The sequence below is a fragment of the Gordionus sp. m RMFG-2023 genome, chromosome 3 (assembly GCF_954871325.1).
Source record: "Gordionus sp. m RMFG-2023 chromosome 3, tfGorSpeb1-WG-v2, whole genome shotgun sequence".
Lineage (NCBI taxonomy): Eukaryota > Metazoa > Nematomorpha > Gordioida > Chordodea > Parachordodidae > Gordionus > Gordionus sp. m RMFG-2023.
Window position 1 is genome coordinate 37,879,387 of NC_088777.1, and position 20,400 is coordinate 37,899,786.

The window sequence follows — 20,400 nt, forward strand, 5'->3', positions numbered from 1 at the left end:
AAATTTATTATAAAAGATAATGCGATATTCCATTTAATAATTATATAATTAGTAAATAATAATAAATCAGCATCATAAATCACCATTATTTTTTAAAATTATTAATTTAAATGATTTATCGTTCAATCTTTGACGATTTGGTCTATTAACCATATTATCAAAGCTAAATAACCTTTCAACGGGGGCTGAGGAGGGTAATATTGTGTTATATTTAATAAATATTTCTTTTATATATTTATAACTATTTAACATATTTATACTCCGCCTGTCATCTTTCATATAATTTAGGACCTCTATTTCAATATCATTTATTGAATTATTAGAATTGGATGTGGTACTTTTAAAGCAAAATTAATCATCTTCATCAATTGAAGATTTTGTTGAAGTATTAATTTTAATATTATTTTTAAAAACAATTAAAACTTCATGTAATAACAAATCCTGAAGGTATTTTTTTCTTTTTCACCATCAATCCAACGATTTTTAAAATAGGGATGAGAAATAGTTGCCAAAAATGCACTTTTAAAATTGTTATCAAAATCATATATATTTTTAAATCTTTTATTTAAATAATTTTCTATGGCGATAGCTAATGGTTTGCAAAATTGTAGATTAGTTTGAATAAAATTTGTAATTTTTTTTTAACGACATTTAAAATTGGAGCTGATTCTCCATAATAGCAGTTGATTTCACTCTGTATTTTGTCAATCGCTATAGCCAATGGGGCCATTATATTGCAATATTCTTATAAATATTGAATTTCAATATCTCTTAATTTAGGAAATTCTAATTTTTGACATAATTTAGGAATCGCCTTTAAATTTTAATAAACTATGAAGACTATCATACAAACTATTTCATCTAGTGCAACAAGGTGTAACTAATTGTTTTCCGAAAACTGCTTTGATAAGTTCTGCAGTTTTAGGCCTATTATTTGCATTCCATAGCTTAGTACATTTAGCTATTGCAGGATGATGAATTTTAGAAATGTTAGGAGAATACTTAATAGCTCTCTCGACATCTGTTGTGGCAATTAGACTTATCGTATGGCACAAACACGAATGTGTTGAGGCAGGCAATGTTATTGAGGCTTCTTTAGACCCTTAAATTAACAAATAAATAATTTTATTTGAATAAAATTTTTTACTAAATTTACAATATCATAATAAATTTTAAAGAAGTATTAAATAATACTTTCAATGATTTCGAATTCTATACATTCATTATCATTGATGTCAAAGTAGCTTCCATAGAATATCCAAACTCCTTGAAAGCTTTCTTAAAGTTAGAGCCATTATCGTAACAGTTGCTATAACTTTTTCGTCAATACCAAAGTCACGATGAATTTCTTTATTATGGTCATCTTGAAGTACTTCAAAAAATTTGCCATTAAGTATGATTAGTTTAAATTTATTGTTATAATTTTCAGTTGAAGAATCATCTGAAGACGAAGATAAACATATTATTCTATTTTCTTCTTCCATAATTTTAAAATAGACAGATATAAAACGATTCAAATATGGTAGTTCTAATTGTTAGCAAATTGCTATATGATGACCAACGTCATATATTAAAAATTATCTTAAAATATCTAAATTTTGATTAAATTTTTTATTTAAATCTTAAAACAATATCATTTTGAATTTTAGTACTATTTAAATTAACCAATATAAATTTTTTTTAAAGTATCTGTATCTTTTTGAATACAAAATTGATTAAGATACAAATACCTTTAAATAATATGTATCTTAGATACTGGATACAAGATACTTTCCAAAATTTTAAAGATACAAATATCTGCGATACTGCCCAGCCCTGCCTGGATGTATAACATTAGAACAATGTAAATAGAGTACTAATGAAATTAAAACATCGCATAAGAATGAAAACGTTTTATGAAATCTTCCTTCTTTTCAATTTTTTTTTCTTCTATATTTACGTTAAAATAAAATGCCGATGGAATTGTTTATTCAAAGATTTTTTCACGCATTTTTGAAATACAATATAAATTTTTGAGATGATTTTATAAAAATAAAAAATTTAAGGGGGGGGGGGGTATCAAAAAAGTTTTACAAAAATGCATAATTTAATCAAATGAAATTTTTCATGGAACAAAAAATAATTTCTTAATCAACCTAAGATTAATTACAAAAACAGATTTTGCAGACCTCTAGGTTAAAAAGAGGTATTTTTATTACATATTAATACAAAAATCCAATAAAGAATATGTAGTAAATAAAAATTATAATTGCCAATCATATATTTATGATTTAAATATGGATTTAAGATCATCTTTAGATAGTCTTTGTATACCATTTGAATATTTACCAATTTGGCCATCATCTTTGTTCTTAGACACAATTTTCTTGTTAATCCTTTGTTTAAAAAATAATACCATATAATATTCTATATTAATACCTCTTGTTTTTCTTTTTATTTAATGTGATTTTAATAAAACTATCTAAAAATTCAGTGTTTTTGTTATCTTCCACTAATTGTAGCTTTTTACATTTCAATTCTTTGTAATTTATATATTCATTTTTTGGAGCCTAAATAAATATTTCAAAATGGATTAAACAGAAATATTATACTTTGGCACCAAGTTTAATAAGCATATTCTGAGTAGCTTTACGTTTGGCATCTCCTTTCATATTTTTTATATTAAAACTCCTAATTTCATGGTATAATTCATTAAGACTATGCCTATTGATTAAATTTTTAAATTGATCTGGTATATAATCATGTGTTTGAGGTTTTAGGCTGTGAGTCTTATTAAGATATTCTGAAAATATGGGTTCCTCTAAGGTATCTTCAAAATGTATAATTTCAGCTTCTCTATGCGGTTTAATAGGAGGAGCGAATTTAGGATTACATATTTTAATTTTGGATCTCATAAAAAATACTGAAGTCTTGTTAGAAATCCATGCCTATGACTTGACGTCTAAAATGTGACAGGCAATGCGAGAACACCTAATAGGAGAATTAGATAATCAGTGATTAATTGTTTAAAAATTTAGTGGGAGGTGGAGGGCTATAATTATTTATAAATATTATTAAAATATGATATATATTCGACATTTATATGGCCATTATTTATTTACAATCATACCTGTCTAAGGACACCTGTGGACAATGAACTTTCCCATTAGATAGTTGCCCTATCCATCAAGACTTTTTAGTTTTTTAAAGAAAACATTTTACCATCTTATATTTATAGCCTAACAAAAACCATTTTCAAATAATATATTTTTTTTTAATTAATCAAAAATGCGAGTTATACAAAATAAGAATGTAAACATATATAAATTATTATAATATGGTTGTATACAATAAAAATGACATTTAATTATGTCTTATTTGGATTTGTGAATATCTAAAACAGTTCCTTTAGAAATATTAAATCTTCTATCACATGCTCTTTAGATGATAATTTATTTTAATTAACGTTAACTCTTTATATTAATTTTATTTATTAATTTTGTTTTTTGACATAAATAGTGTTGTTAAAAAGCATGATTGGATCGATTTTAAATAACAAAATAACTATATGCAAGTCTAAAAATTTTGCTCATAGCGGGCAGAACTGCTTGGACATCTATTGACAAATCTCGATGCTAACATAACTTAATTTTAGTTAAAATTTTAATCAGTTCGTTTTGAAAAATCGACCCAAATTAGGCTTTTTAACAACACTAGAATATGTTTTAGATTAATATAAATAAATGAATACAACAAAAAATAACAAATACCCACTTTTTAAAGTAGACAGTTCTTAAATTTATTAAGGCATTTTTTTAATAGTAGTTTATATGAATTAGATTGCAATTTATAATTTTATAAATTAAGGGCTTGAAATACCAGGAACCAAAAATAAACAGGTTTGACCACCAGAATTTTCTTATGAGAAAGGGGGGGGGGATAAATTTTTTTGGAAACGAAGCCCCCAAACCCCTCTTAGCTGGTCCGTTGGCCATGTTTGAGTATTATCAATAAAATTATAAGCCTACCATCCAGGTTTATATAGAGCACACATTAATACATTATTTCTATTCCAGAGATATTTGTTGTCTCATCAGCCAAGATTGAAAAGTAGGGTGATTTGTTGTTATTTGTAATAATTTTCTACATTACTAATTCATTTCAGGCATTGATGATTTCATTCTGTACTATTGGGCTCAAATAGGTGGCATTTTTAGAAGAATTTAATAAATTATCTTTGAGTATAAGATCTCTAAAAGATCTATTTCGAAGAATAGCTCTAAGGTTTTCATCAATACTGTTATTATCATTATCAAGAAGGGCGATACCTTGGATTCCATACATCAGGATAGCGTCAATTATTGGCATTACTCTGTATTATATTCTTCAAGGCAAGTCCTTGTTTTCTCTATATAAGTTTTTCGAGTAATATCCATAGATTCTCCACCTATTACAGATCTCAAGGAATATATCTTGTTGTGAATCAATATGATACATATTATTTTGATGGTTGTTGAAAATTTCAGTAGCGTCTTTTCATTTAGTAAATGGTGTTATTACTATGGTTTTTAATTTTTGTTGGACTCAACCAGTTGGACCAAATAACGCAATTCTTGCACAATGCACCATTAATGGTAATAGAAAATGCTGGTCAACTTGAGCCAACCATATAGAAACCTTAGTTTTTTTGTTGTAGTTTAATAAATGGGAAAGTTATGTCTGGTGATCATGTAATGTATATTTTCCAAAATTTTTAATTTTTTCAGTAGTTTTATCATTCTTTAAGAAATTATATATATCCCATTGATGAAACCACAATATAATAATTTGTATAAATTTATTCTTCATTCTCATAAGAATAATTTGGCAAATCTAATCTCATAAATGTATAAAATACTATGGATAAAACATTATTAAAATTATATTTTTAAATGGTTGTTTTATCAATAAAAATATTGTAAAAATCTGAAAAAAAATTTGTACTAATATTAAATATATTATATTTTTAAAAAAAGGTCATAACATAGAGGAGATGTGGCATAAATGGTGTTTGAAGACTGACCACCTCTCTTTAACTTTTTGTCTACTGAACTAATATCTTCAAATTGATCAAAATGTTTATATTTATGATATTTACCTTAACTAATTTTTACGTGATACGTGATAAAAGCGTTTTCGCCCTCTGGTTGTGGATACAACAGAGCTACGCTAGGTTTTCCTCAAAAATCCATCAAACTGGATAGTTAATTAAGGGGAGAAAATGAGGAGCTCTTCACACGTATGTGGGCAAGCCGGGAGTACTTGTACGCGCAACAGTCCGAGAACTGTTGTTTAAATGTATATAGGCTAAAAAGAATTGGGCAAAACAAAAGCCTATATCCAAGAACTGCAAAAATAATTTAATTACTTTAAGGGTGGGTGGTGGCTAATTTTAAGTTTAACATCTTAAGCCGTAATAATTACTATCAATAATTGAGAATGTGTTCATATCAATTGAAAATCGAATTTATTCATGAAAATAAGAAAAAACTAATGGGTTTACCGCAAATAGTTTAAATAGGTGAATTCCAGTGAATAGGCAAAAACTAGTCAGTAATAGGTTTATGACAATCCAGCAACGAACACCTCACAACGAAGGTTTTTTTCCCCAGAAAAACAAAATACTCTACAAAGTGATAGATAGATTATATAGCGAAAAAGGTCTTTGATATTGATAAAGATATGAGAGAAATGAACTATGACGCAGAAATAGGAACCAGCTCCGTAAGTTTTAGGAAATAGAAAAGTGATTGTTGATCAGGATTAACAAAAGGCATTATGGCTTGATTGTTATAATATAGTCTATCACTCACGGAAAAACTCTATCAACAAACATAATTACAAACCTCGCCCCCCCCCCTGTCGAATAATTTATCCATAAATGAAATAACAAGTGGTCAAAAACTAAGGAAAAACAAAGCTCAGGGGCTAGATAATATCACAGCAGAAAATCCAAAAAATTACACCTACAACAATATCTCGCTACCTATTTGCCCTCTTTCAATAAAATATGGGAGAGCGGAACTACTGCAGTGGGATTAGTGTTGTTAATTAAACGGCTCTTTTGAGCCGATTTTTAAAAACGGCTAACTCTATATTCTATCCTTAAAAATATTACGCAAGCCTGAAGATTTTGCTCATAGAAGGAACAGAGGTTTAGACATATATTACCGAAATCTTGAAGCTTAGGCATAATATTTCTGGCTAAAGCCGATTTTTTAAAACGGCTAACTCAATACTTCTAGAAAAATATTACGCAAGCCTGAAGATTTTGCTCATTGAAGGAACAAAGGTCCATACATATATTATCGAAATCTTAAGGCTTAGGCTAAATTTTTCTGGCTAAAATAATGAGTTAGCCGTTTTTAAAAATCGGCTCAAAACGAGCCGTTTAACAACATTAAGTGGGATGGAACAAATCCTACCTAAGTAACTACCCAAAAAAACTAAGACCCAGAAATTAAAGGGTTACTGAGCTATAACCATCACATCCTGTAGCATGGAAAAAACTTATTTTTTTTTGGTTCACTCAAAAAACCACAAGCATATCACCTACACCGAATCTTTTCCCCCAAAAAATACATAAGTCTATACAGGCCAAAAAAAAATATATACTGGAGCCAAAATTAGTTCAGAAAAATAATCATGCAGAAAAGTAAGTACAAACGCCCTTCTACTTCACATTTGTAAATTATAGCAGAGCTATTGATAAAGTTAACCATGCAGCTTCGTTGTCAGAAAAAGGGAAGACCCCAACATTTTCCAGATCCAGAAAACTACTAATACATGTTTGGATACTTCGAAATCAATGACGAAGAATATCCCCTACCTCCAAGGTAAAAAAGGGTAAATCAAGGCTAAACTCTTGCCACTCCTAAATAATAACATAAAAGTAAAAACAAAAGAGAAACACTGGGAACGACCGATGTATTATATGTAGACTCAATTAAGATGTAATGTTTTGAAAAAGAAAAAAGTTAAAGACTTTAAATCTAGTTAACTATCAATAATAAAGAAAAATAATAAAATGAATAAAAAAACAGTTTTCCTCCTTATTTTTCCCAAGAAAACATGTAACCACTTCAAAAACTTATAGTTAGAACGAGGTAAATGTAGTCGCAATGTACGTAGGGAACATACTTAATAATAAAAGTAGTTGCAAATAAGAAGAAAAATAAGAATACAAAGGCGAGTGGAAACTTTTAAACGTATATAAAAAGTATGGAAGATAAGAGAGAAATCGGTATTTTCTAGATTGAGGGCACATCCACAATTCATATATTAGTCTATGGAGGGGACGGACATGTTAGAGAGACCAAAAAAACTGGGGAAGAAAAAAAATAAAATAAATAGAAATAGAAATAGATGACAATAAACAAATGTCTCATAAACAAAAGAGGATATCTCTAAAAACATTTCGAACTCAAAAACTATGGAAAAATACAAAACATACCCAAAACTAACTATTAAAAAGAGCCGAAGATTAATTCTAGCCCACACAAGGAACACAAATCACAAACTATTTCCCAAATGCCATTAATATATCTTAACACATATAATGGGAAAAGTATAGAAGTACAACAACACCTAAGACATTGTATATGTAATGTATGTAATTAAAAATATGGGATGGACCGATTTAAATTAGTACATTAAGTCAATAAGATAAATAAAAGCTAATGTCAGTGAAGCAAGTGATTCACAGAAAAGGTGAAAGACAAAGTGAGGAAGTAAATTGAGAAATGAAGAGATTAAATAACATGAAATCCAGAAATTAAAAAATAAAAAAAAAAATTATGAGAGATTTAGGTAGTTCGATTTAATTTTTTGTAATTTCTTTATAGATTTTTTGTTTTTATTTAGCCTTAGGAACTCTTTCAAATTTAAGTTTAGATCCATTATGTCCTTCAAGGCTCTGTAGAACCATAATGTCTTATATTTGCAATATGTTTTCCCATTAAAGGAGTATAACTAATTAATGGCATCAATAACGAGGCTATTGTTACTATGGTTTCTCAAAATATGGGCAAAGAAAGTAAGACGCTTCTTTTTTAAAGACAAGTGAACTTGCTGATGGTTAGACATCTTCCAAAGGTTTTCATTCGAGATAATATTAGGGTAGAAAATTCCATTTATAATTCTTAGACATTTATTTACAAACGTTTGTAATTTCCTAGTTTCGGTCTTGGTAATCTCCCATGTATCACCGGCATAAAAGAGAATCGGGATGATGGTTGAGTTGAAAATACGGAGTCTTGTGAAAACGGATATCTCTCTAGCTTTCCACAGTTTAAAAAATTTATAAAAAGCCGCCCTAACATTTTGTATACGGATTTTTAGTTCCTCTTTACAACGACCTTTATTGTCAATGGTTACACCTAGATTTTTAAAGGATTTCACCACCTTAACCAACTTTCCCCCAACCACCAAGTTATTCAGAAGAGGCGCCTGAGACGAGGGCATTATCACTGTTTTATCAAAGTTTATATCCAAGCCAAAGACTAAAGGAGTTCAATATAAAGATCAAATTTTGGGTTTCTTCCAAACTTTTTGTTAATCAGATACTATGTCATCAGTCATAACATATAACCCTATTTTCTAAGAAGCACGACTGACTGGACCTTAATTCTAAGAGATTCGCAGTAGCAAGCGTATCTACTAGGATTTTATTTATGAGTATATTAAACAATAGCGGGGAAAGAACACACCCTTGTTTTACCCCTTTTTTGTCCTAAAAGATGGAGAAACCTTATTATTGATTTTTAAGGAGGCAAAAAGACTACTATGTGTTTTAAGGATCCTTATAATATTAGAGTCAATGCCACATTCGGTTAAAATCTTCCATAGCGCATCATGGTTAACATTATCAAAAGCACGTTTAAAGTCGATAAAAATAAAGTAAAAAGGCAATTTATACTTCTCACATTTCTGCATTATAATCTTTAAAGCTTTTATTGGTTCGTTTATATTTCTACTTGGACGGTAAGCACAAATGTATATAGATAAAAGGTTTGGTGTAGAGGAAAGAATGCGGTTTTTTAAAAGAACCATAACAACTTTTGATACAATAGGCGTGAGAGCGATGGCTCTATAATCCTTGAATTTAGATGGATTTGGAATTTTCGGGAAGTTGCAAAAGATAGTCCTATTCCAATCCGCCGGCATCATTCCAATAAACCATATCTTGTTAAACAAAGGCAGTTAGAACCGAGAGATTGCTAAGGGAGCTGCTTTCAGATGTTCTCCTATAATGTTATCCGTACCCGGAGATTTAATATTCCTAAGCTTCTTAATAGCTGTCACAATTTCAGCCAATGAAAAGTTTGCGTCCAATTGTCCAACACTTTGACTAGTGGATGGGATTAAGGTAGGCTTCCTAGAATCAAAGACTCCCATATAGTGATACAGCCATAACGCCATCTGTTCGTCGGGGTCAGTAATTAACTTATTATTATCCAGCCATATAGTTGGAAGTGTCTTGAACACTTTGGCTTTACAAAAGTAATTTAGTTTCTTGTAGGCATCGAAAGTTCTATTCTCCCTCAAAGGCTTTTTTAGCAATAAAAATCCTTCTATCTCTCCTTAGGAGTCTATGAATTTAGGTTCATAAGTGACCATCGCGCTCCCTTGTAGCTTGAGTTGAGCTATCATACGAATGGTGTCATCTGATAGCCATTCCTGTCTTGGTGGAGAATTGTTGATGTTAGGGAGATGGTTGCAGGCATCAAACAGGTTGTTTTTGAAAGACGCCCAACATTCCTAAACAGACTGAGACTCCGATGAGGATAGGAAAGTTGCCTCCCTATCATTTAAGATTAGATCCAGCTGTAGCTTGACTGCAGGACGTTGCAGGTGTGTTGCATTCCTTTTCCGGGAAAGGTATCTAGGCTGGGGTTGGAGAGAAGGACGCCGAGAGTTTCCCTATAAATTTCTCACAGTAATACTAGCTCTGATTAAGTTATGATCAGAAATATTAATATTAGGTATTGCTTTTACATCAAAGAACCAGCTATGAATGTTAGAGATGATAAAATCGATCTGAGATTTGGTATTATTTCTTCTGAAGGTTAGGGTGTTAGATTCGCTGTTGGAAAAGAAAGTATTTTCAACCTTGATATACTCCTGCACATCTCCAATATCTTCCTACTGTCATCACTGTTTAATTGAGAGAGAGCTGCATTCCCAATTACCCCATCTCTAATAAAGGAGTCATCTTTTCCGATCATAGTATTCAAGTCCCCAAGGATTATCAAATTACGACTCCTAGGAAGAGAGTTAACAATGTTTTCGAGGTCATCAAAGAATGGGAGACGTTCGTTTCTTCTAGGCGAGGCTTAAACATTAATTAAGATTGTTTGTCTGAAGAAGGTATTCAGGTATAGCAAACCGCATCTCTCTGAAATGGGCACAAATTTATCCACGTAGCATAATCTTTTGCTGATAAAGAAAGCAACCTCCGACCAATTATTGGAAGTGGGGCCAGAACTATACATTACAAAGTTATCAAATGTGGCCATATTATTATCTTTTAAGTGGGTCTCCTGTATCGCGATCACATCCATTTTTTCGTCGGCCATGAGTCTTAGAAAATTACTCATTAAACCATTAATATTAAGCGGGGACATGAGAAAATTTCCTTTCAAACCGGGCGCTAACAGATATCAGATATATACACAAATATATATACAAATATTATATAACATGATTTATTACAAGTGGTCATAATGCAGATATTATACTTACTGTTCTGTTTAAATTGAAAAAGGAAGAAAAAAATTGACAAGGATGTCTAACCCATCCTGGAAGAGAAAGAGTAGAAACAGGGTGAGGTAATTCAAAAGCAATGCTGATGCAAGGAGGAAAAAAGTGATTGTGGGTTTATCAGTTTTAAAGCAAGGATTCTTATTTACCTTAAAAAGAAAAAGAATAGTGTAAAGGAAATTTCTTAGAGCCAATCGAAAAAAAATAAATAAATAAAATTATGAAAGAGTTTCCTAGGACTAATTTAATATAAAAGAAACCTACATTTTGGAAGAAAAGATGAGGCCACCTAAAAAACTTCAAAAATAGAGAAAAACAAATAAAAACGAAATGAAAAGATAAAGATAATTTAATAAAGAAAAATAAAATAAAATAAAATAAAATTTAAAACTGTATAGAGAAATATTTACCTCCATATCTCTGTGCACACTTGGAAACCGAGTTGACATAGACATTATAATGGAAAAAAATTTAAAAGACAAAATAAATAGACAAAATAAATAAGTAAAATAAAATAAAAGAAAAAATAAAAAGATCAGTATGGCTGCCAGTAAAACGAAAAAGGGCTATTATGGAAATTATATATTATTACTATTGTTCTTTGGAGACTAACAGTAAAGGAATTAACTAAGATTTAGGAGAGGGGCATTATTAAAAGAAAGAGTAGGCCACGGAGAAAAGAGACTTACTAAGAACTATGTTTGAAACCTAGTAGGATGTGATTTATCGTCAATAGAAATAGGAACCATATACGGGGAAGTTTAGGAACCATATACGGGGAAAATATGGCAAGTACAGAATAGATATATCTTTTATACTACTAGAAACATTTGGGCGGGAGTCATAAAAATTTTAGCGAGTGGGAAAAAAGCTTATAGCGATTACAGGAAACTACTAGAAACATATTTGGGAGGGAGTCATAAAAATATTAGCGAGTAGGAGAAAAGCTAATGGCAATTATAGGAAAATATTTGTTGGGGAAATAGGCCTTTTATGGGACATTTTACAATGACTACTTTGAATATATTATATCAACTGTGAAATAACAAGCACATAAGGATTTGGTTTAAATAATTAGTCATATATCATTTATGCTAGTAAGATAAAAGTAGATCAAAAAGGTAAAAAGCAGTAAAATTTAAATAAGATAGATGAAAGCAAAAAGTCGTATTTTACAAATCTTCTGTAAGTTACCAAGTTCTGTAGAAATGATTTAATAATTTTCAAAAAAAATTGGCTCATACTATAAATTACCAAGTGCTATATAATTGATTTGATAATTTTCAAAATAATTGGCTTCTGAAAACCTTTCAATGCAATAAAAATAGTTAATTTCTAAAAACTTTACAATAACATAAGATAAAAGTAGATTTCAAAACTAATGATAAGCATAATTAGTATATTACATATGATCTACCTTGTGTATATGTAAATCGCGTTTATCTACCAAATGTATAGTGAAAGGAAGTCACCTCGTACTTTGCTTCATGAAGCTAGAGGGCAGAGGAAAAATAATGATGTACAATAAAACCAAACGCAAGGGATATATAATACAAAGGATGTGGTCAAAAGTAAAATATCGATCATACACTATAATATTTAGGACAGAGTGCAAATCAACCTTACACGATGATATAGATAGCCGGCTATAAGGCAATATATTATATGAAGGGTAGTAGAAGGGTAATTTCATGTGTAGGAAAGTCTATATTACTACCCCAAACAATAATACAAATTATATTTGGTTACTTAATGGTATAAAAATAATGGCATAAAAATACGATATATGGATGGCTAGAGGCCTTAAATTGGGGTTGCTAAAATAAAGATCCGGTATCAGCAAGTGAAACATTTGTGGACAAGAAATAATAGACGATGAAAATAAAATAAAAGAATTTTTCCAATAATGTAAAATTTACTTCCATATCGGTGTACTTGCTTGAGTGTTAGATTTGGCGTGATAAGGAAATTTTAAAAATTAACAAACTACTACAAGAATATAAGGATAAAATAATGACCACACGCGTATTTACAATTTAAATTAGAGAATTTAGAGAAAAAGAATTACTAAGTAAAAAATCGAAATGAAAAATTGATTATTTATTAAAGCTAATAACATGACGAAATGAAAAGTGATAACTAGAGAAAAAGAACTAGGTGGGATTTCTTAAAAAGAAAGGAAAGACTACAAGAAACAAAACTATAATATTTATTATAAGAAAAATACGGAAACAAGAAAAGGAACATAATAAAACGAGAAAGAGATAAAAAGATAAAGGAAAAAAAAATGAAAAGGAACATAATCAGACAAGAGATAAGAAATATATATTACATAACAAAGCAAGGAGGAACAAAATGAGACAAGGAGTAAAAGATGAAAGGAAATATATACTTTTCATAAACAGAAAAACATAAATCAAATATAAATCACCGGTTGCTTAAAAAAAAGAGAAGATTTTGAAGGAAAACATAGTCGTCAAAAAGAAATTAAAAAATAAAGATTTTGAAGGAAAACATAGGCGTCAAAAGAAAGTAAAGAACTTTATTACAAAAAGTCAAGAAAAGATATAAAGTTAGGTGATAGCTATAATTAGAAGAATCTATGTAATTGTTTAAAAAAAATAAAATAATAATATTCGTGATAGCTGAAAGAATATTAATATTATCTAAAATGCTGAAAGTATTAAAAATATAAAAGGAAAAATGTTATACACTGGCATTTATTTATGTATAATAATAATTTTTGAGAAGGAGTTTAATTTCTATTAGAGTTGGTATATTCAAGAACTTATCTAGAAGAAATTTTTTTTTTAAATTACTAATAAATCGATAATAATTTTATCTAGGAGAAGATGGAATAAAATTCACTCTAAGAGTTGGTATATTCCAGACATTATCTAGAGGAACTAAAGTTTAAAATAAACCCTTTCATTAACACAAAAACTTATCAAGGGAAATTAAAATTAAGCGTTAAACTAATATATATGTAATATATATGTAATATATATGTAATATATATGTAATATAAAATAATATATACATAATATAATGTTCGCGTTGTGTTAGAGATCTAATATGTATATATAATCTAATGGACATGATGTTAGAAACCAACCTAATATATGCATACTATGGAATATACACATAATATATACTATGAATATATACTTAAATAATGTAGTATAATGTAATATAATATTTGCGTTAATCTAAATAAATCCAAATAAAATGTAAAATAATGTTACAATGTGCTAGAAATATTTAAAACTATAGAATTTCAAAATTGAGTTAAATTTAACTAAGTGAGCCAAAAACTTACAAAACTAAAAAAACTTTCAAAACTTACAAAAACTTGTAAAATATCAAATTTAACTAATCCAATTTTAATTAATATACTTATAGGACGAAAAAGTTCTTTAATTTAGAAAAGTCGAATCATAAATGTTAATGCCAACAAGATGAGCTACTTTTTGGAAATAAGAAATAAATAAGATAAATGAAAGCAAAGAGCTACAACATAATTACTGTAATAATGTATATTTACGAAAACTACATACAATACGAAGTTTAAAAATACCTAAGAATTAATAAAAGAGGCACCACTCTTAATAACAAAGTATTATGAAGAAAGGAAATGAAAAACATTTTAGTCCTAAAGAGAAATATTCAGTCAACTTAATATATTTTGTGAAGCTAACGTATTAAAAAAATAAAAACTAATAAACTATTTAATTTTAGCTAAATAAAATATCTTAAGTAACTAGAAAATTAACCCATGTGAAACTAAAACCTTTAATATTTAATAAAATAAAATGCCTAACTTTATCTAATATGTATATAATGTAATATATTAATGTTGAGAAGTCAAAAAATTTTACTAATTTAGACTAATATTTATAAAATGTAATTTATATATATATTGAGAAGTCAAAACATCAATTATTTTGTTTAAGAACTAATAAAATCTCTAAAATCTACTAAATTTAACAAATGTGAAGCTAAAAACATTTAATAAGTTATTTAATAAAATCTCTAAAATCTTCTAAATTTGACAAATATGAAGCTAAAAACATTTAAAATGTTATAATATATACTAATCCATTGTATTAATTTTCAGAATTGTTAAAAAATACTTTTTAAATGGATCTAGATATATACACATTGTCTAAAAATTTATCTAGATACAGATACAGCTTCTAAAAAGTTATCTTAATACAGATACAATTTAAAATGTATCTATATACAGATACATTTTTTATTAGACTCTTAGATAAGGTTTGAATAAACCTAAATTAGGATTCTATTGTGAAAATTTATGAAATGATCTAAAAAATTTATTGATTCGATATCACATTTATCAAAATATAACTAAAATAATGATTTTTTATTAATATAATATATGATTAATATAAATAATTATTATATATCATTAATAAAATAATATAATATAGGATTATAAATAATTATTAGATTTCAGTAACAACCACTGTCTGTCGGCAAATTATATTTTTTTGTGGAGCTAATGTTTTGATCATTTTTATAAATGAAAGATTTATAACAATTGAAAATGGCTGAATGCTATCTCTAATAAAATAAGTTATTAAATCATCTAAAGTGGTTTGGGTTAAAGTCTGAGGTCTCCAAGGAACGATGAGCCTGTCCAATATTTTCTTTAATAGATTTTTTCTCCTTTCCCTTTTTTATTTGGATTAAGAGTGTTTGATGTTTTCTCCTTAAAGGTTTTACAATGATGCAAGTTGAGGTAATGATAACTGCATATTTTTGGGTAGACATGGCAAACATTTTACTAACAGAGATTTGTTTTTTTTATTTTGAGATATTATTTTAAAATATGATCTATAAATTGGCCATGGAAGAATGTCGTCATTTTCGTCATCAATATTAATCAATTAGTATCTACAAGTTTTATTTAACAAGCATACATTTAATAATAATAGACAGGTATTGCCTGGCCAAAATTATTACATTCACACATACACATTGAAATGAAAATGTACAAATTTAATTGGCTTATGATATGATCATTAATCCATCAAATTTAATATACTTATAACAACTTTAAGAAGATCAATACAAAAAGACTTTGCAATATCCCCATATGGAATGGTATTCATATAGATTAATATTCACCAAACCTCAGAAGCATTATAAGTAAAAAAGAATATTCAAAGAGCAAGTAACCACATCTCCACTAAACTACAAACATTATAAATAAAATAGTTTTAATTTAATAAAAAATTTATAACTAATGCCTAACCTGATCTTCATAAAATATATGCTACCTACCTTTACCATTTTTTTTCTTCAATTTGTATTTGTTCATTTTTTTTCATGATGCCTTATTTAAATTTTGCATTTAAATTTCTTCTGTTCTACAAATGGAAGCAAGAATGAACAATTTTTAAAAAATTCTAAATATTTATTAATAACTAAAATATTATAATAAAAATAATTCCTAACTCACTAATAATTTTGAATTTGATAAAATAAGCATAATAGATATAACTAGAAATAAACATAATGATAAAATAAATTACTTTTTATTTCTATCTTTTTAATTAAAATTTTTTCCATTTTATTAATATTTTTGAATAATGTTAATATACTCACAAAATAAAATTTATTTTTAAAAAATATGTTTTATGTTGGATAATTGATATTATAATATTTGTAAAATTTTAGATTTTGAAAGGGAGGGGGGGGGGGTAAAATTATTTTTATTAGCTTAAAATGATATTTATAAAAACGGTCAAATTTGCGAATTGGTTACGCGCCTGGGTTTGACTGTATATTTTATATTTTATAAATAATGTCAAAAATTTAATACTATCGATAGCTAATCAAAATAAAAAAATATATAAATATGAATTAAATTTTTCAAAATAAATCATTACTTTGTTTTCTCTGAGCTGTGATTTTTTTCGAAAAGATTTTATCGGCCATACGATGATTCCTTTTCCATATATCGATATATGAATCGGGAATACTCCTCCTATATCGAAAGTCCATTTATATTTATGAATATTAAATGTGGCAAATTATATACTCTTTAATTCTTTCTATTATCTACTATGATCAGATTTATAAGATGAAATCCCCTAAAGTTTTAATTAAGCAATAAATGTTAGAATCAAATAAATAAAGGCGGATATTAAGGAGCTAACCAAAAAATGATAAGTGGTATAAATAATCATAAATAATATTAATTTGAATCATACGCAATGCCAGGGGATTGGGGAGAGTCAAATTATATACAATATATCTCGAGAAAAAGGAATTTGAAAATGTAAAAGTTAATAACTTTTTTAAATAACGACTATAATTCAAAATTTTTAGAAGAGGGGATTTTTATTAAAAAAGTGAAAACCCTACCTAATAGCCCCTCCCATCCCCTTAGAAAAATCTGAGCTATGCCTATGCCAGCCTTCGACCGGGTTTCCTTTTAATATGGTTTATTCATCCTTGGATCAAAAACATTCTTTAATGTAAAATAAAAGGTTTAATGATATTATAATTTTTAAAGGGGAGGAGGGGGTATGGATGTAAAATTCTTATATATAAATATTTGCGTTTTCATGGCAAAATGGAAAAATCTTGTCTCATTTCACTTATTATAATACACAAAATTTGATGAAAGACATTCTTATAAAATTTTTGTTTGATGAGAAAAATTAGTAGAAAATTAAAATTGGTGGAACGTAATTTCGTTTTTTTTATTTGGGATTTTTATATTTTAAATTAGATCCTATTTTAGACATTCTACCCGGATTTATGATTTTCCCTTAAATTGAGGATCGTGATAGAGATCATTTTGTTTAATATTCGATCCTTTTAAAAATTTATTATCTTGCAAAAAGTATATAAATATAAAACTTAAATTATTTAATTAAAATTTTAATATTATTTTAAAAAAATATATCTCCATCATAATTAGCATCCTCTGCCATATTTTATTCTCATAAATTTTATCGAGACGACATTTAAGAATTAAAAATTTGATATACAACTTACAAGTTTTATTTATTGAATTAAAAATAAAATAAATTGTTTTTAATTTTTATTAATGTCTATTATAGCTCTATGAGCGAATACACATACAGTTATGGAAGTGACAGATATAAATGACCTCAACTCAGTATAATAATGTTAATCATTTCTTAATATAGATTTCCATCTCTGTTTGAGGACATTAGCATATTAATAGCAATAATTCACCCAAAATTAAAGCTTAATTAGCTTTTAACAAACTGCGGCAAAATCTGTTTGTAAAAGTAAGGTTAATTACTTATTTGGAAAGCCTGCAGGATCAACCATATGAAGATACTTATTCAATTGATTGTATGGATTTATTACTCTCTTTGAAAAAAATTCTTTGCAACATGTGTTTTCCCTTAATAATTTTTTTTATTCAAATAATGATTCAATTAATATATTTAATACTTATGTAATTAACAAAAAATTTTATTGAATATTACATACCTTTGCCAACAAGCCCTTGGAGTGCTTGTTTGGAAACCTAGACATGTTCTTAATGATCTGAATGTTTGAATGTTGATAATTTAATATTTTTTTATTATTAAAGGCTAATCTTGTAGATAAATATATTATTATTGTTATACAGTGATATTTTTTTAAAAAAAAGAAGTCTATCTTGGATTTCGATCCTTTTTTGAAAGGATCGAGATTCTACTATACTTTTGAATCGATTAACAAGATTACAATATATGATACAACAACAGCTAATGCTGTTAATATGTCTGAATCTGATTTTTCCAAAAAATTAGAAATATTGTCAAATATAAACGTACAAATAGTTTTATCAATGCCTTGGCCTTTGTTTTAATTCTTGAATTCATTTTGGAAGATTCATTTAAATTTAGTGGTAAATTTATTAACAAGTTGATTACGATTTGAAAGAAAATTTAATACTCGGTTCAGCTCACATATAAGTCACAATATCAAATTGGATTTTTATCTTCTTTTTAATTAATAAATGATTAAATTTATTTAATTAGCAATATATTAAATTTCTAAAAAAAAAATATCAAATTATAGTAAAACAAATCGTTCAGGGGTCTATTTTCCAGGGGGTGCCTTCTCCCCCCCCCCCACATCCCTTTGGAATTTATTTTAACCTATTAAGATTTTAAAAAATTTAGGCCCGCCAGGCCGGGTACGGGCTGGGCCTACTTTTGCAGATCTCTAGTTAGTATATAAAAAATTCTTGTGATATAATTATTATTTTTAGAATAAAAAATGACTTATTGTAATTATCCAGATATAGGAGTTAAAAATGTGCATTTTTGTCTCCAAAAAAATGTTTATTCCTTGAAAAAGCATTCAATAAAAATGCTAGAAACTGTGCAGAAATATAGTTTCACTGAAATTAAGAAGTTACTGAAAAGTACTAAATCAAAATATTAATAGATTTTTTGTAATAACTATTAAAAAATTTCTGGGATGTTATTTTCTTGAGTGATATATTGATATTAGGATTTTTATAAAAATATATTTAAATGATTTTTTAAAACTACCATAAATGATTTTTTAAAACTACCATAAATGATTTTTTAAAACTACCATAAATGATTTTTTAAAACTACCATAAATGATTTTTTAAAAATGATTTTTTAATTACTTAAAACGATTTTTTTAATGAAACTATTTAAAACAATATTAAAATAAGAAAGATCGCTCAATTAAATTAATCGCTTATATTTACAAGAGAAAAAAAAATGGGTATCTTGCTTGAACCCTCAAGAATTCAAGAATTGGCTCAAACTGACTCAAAAACAAGACTCAAGCCGACTCAAAAAATGGTTTGAGAAAAATCTATCTTTTTGAGAGGGCTTAAGTCTGAACTCCTTTTTACGACTTCGAACTCGAATCGGACATATTTCATAATCTATATGATGATTTCCCAAATTTAAAATTATTATTTAATAAATATCAGAGACTTGCAGAGGTACAATTTGCACAGTTCAGCCCGATTTTTTTTAAAAAAAGCGCTTCTGTATAACATTTGCCAATTTATAGAATTCTTTTTGGGAGAAGAACAGTACACCTTCGGACATAAATTTGAAAATACACGCCTTTGGATATAAATTTGAAAATACACACCTTTATAAATTTGAAAATAGTTTACTGTTAAAGTCAAATTATAATTTATTATGCTCAAATCTATATGAAAATAAATATTATATTGCGCTAATTATATTAGAGGTCTGCAATGAGTGGGTTTATAACCCGAACGTCCGCTCATCCACTCGCAAAAGGTTTTTTAAACTAACCCACCCACCTATTTATCTAAAAAAATTGTTTATCCCGCCCGCGAATGTTTAAAAATTATTTTATTGGCTTGTTTGTCTCTTTATTTAATTATATAATTATACATTTTTACTTAAACTTATAAAATATGCAATATTATGAAATACAAAAATAATTTTTAATGAATAACTCTGTTCATTTCGCCAGAAAAATATTCCAAATTCACCTGCTGCATATTGTTTTATAAATATTTTTAACCAGTCCGCTTTTCCATCCATTTAAAATTTTTAATTGCCCGCCCATGCTCCCCTCTAATTTATATAATGATATTTT

At 27.6% G+C, this 20,400-nt stretch overlaps 1 protein-coding gene across 1 annotated transcript; it reads right to left on the bottom strand.

Annotated features, from left to right (window-relative positions):
* Positions 1 to 1,946: 1,946 nt before the first annotated feature.
* LOC135926597 (uncharacterized protein C1orf131-like) lies at positions 1,947 to 2,928 on the bottom strand. The gene is made up of 4 exons (XM_065462523.1): positions 2,592 to 2,928; positions 2,419 to 2,549; positions 2,199 to 2,375; positions 1,947 to 2,162 (listed from the first exon to the last, which is right to left on the bottom strand). The coding sequence occupies exons 1-3, from the start codon at positions 2,892 to 2,894 to the stop codon at positions 2,264 to 2,266; spliced, it is 546 nt and encodes a 181-aa protein (XP_065318595.1). The 5' UTR covers positions 2,895 to 2,928; the 3' UTR covers positions 1,947 to 2,162; positions 2,199 to 2,263.
* Between the last annotated feature and the right edge of the window lie 17,472 nt (positions 2,929 to 20,400).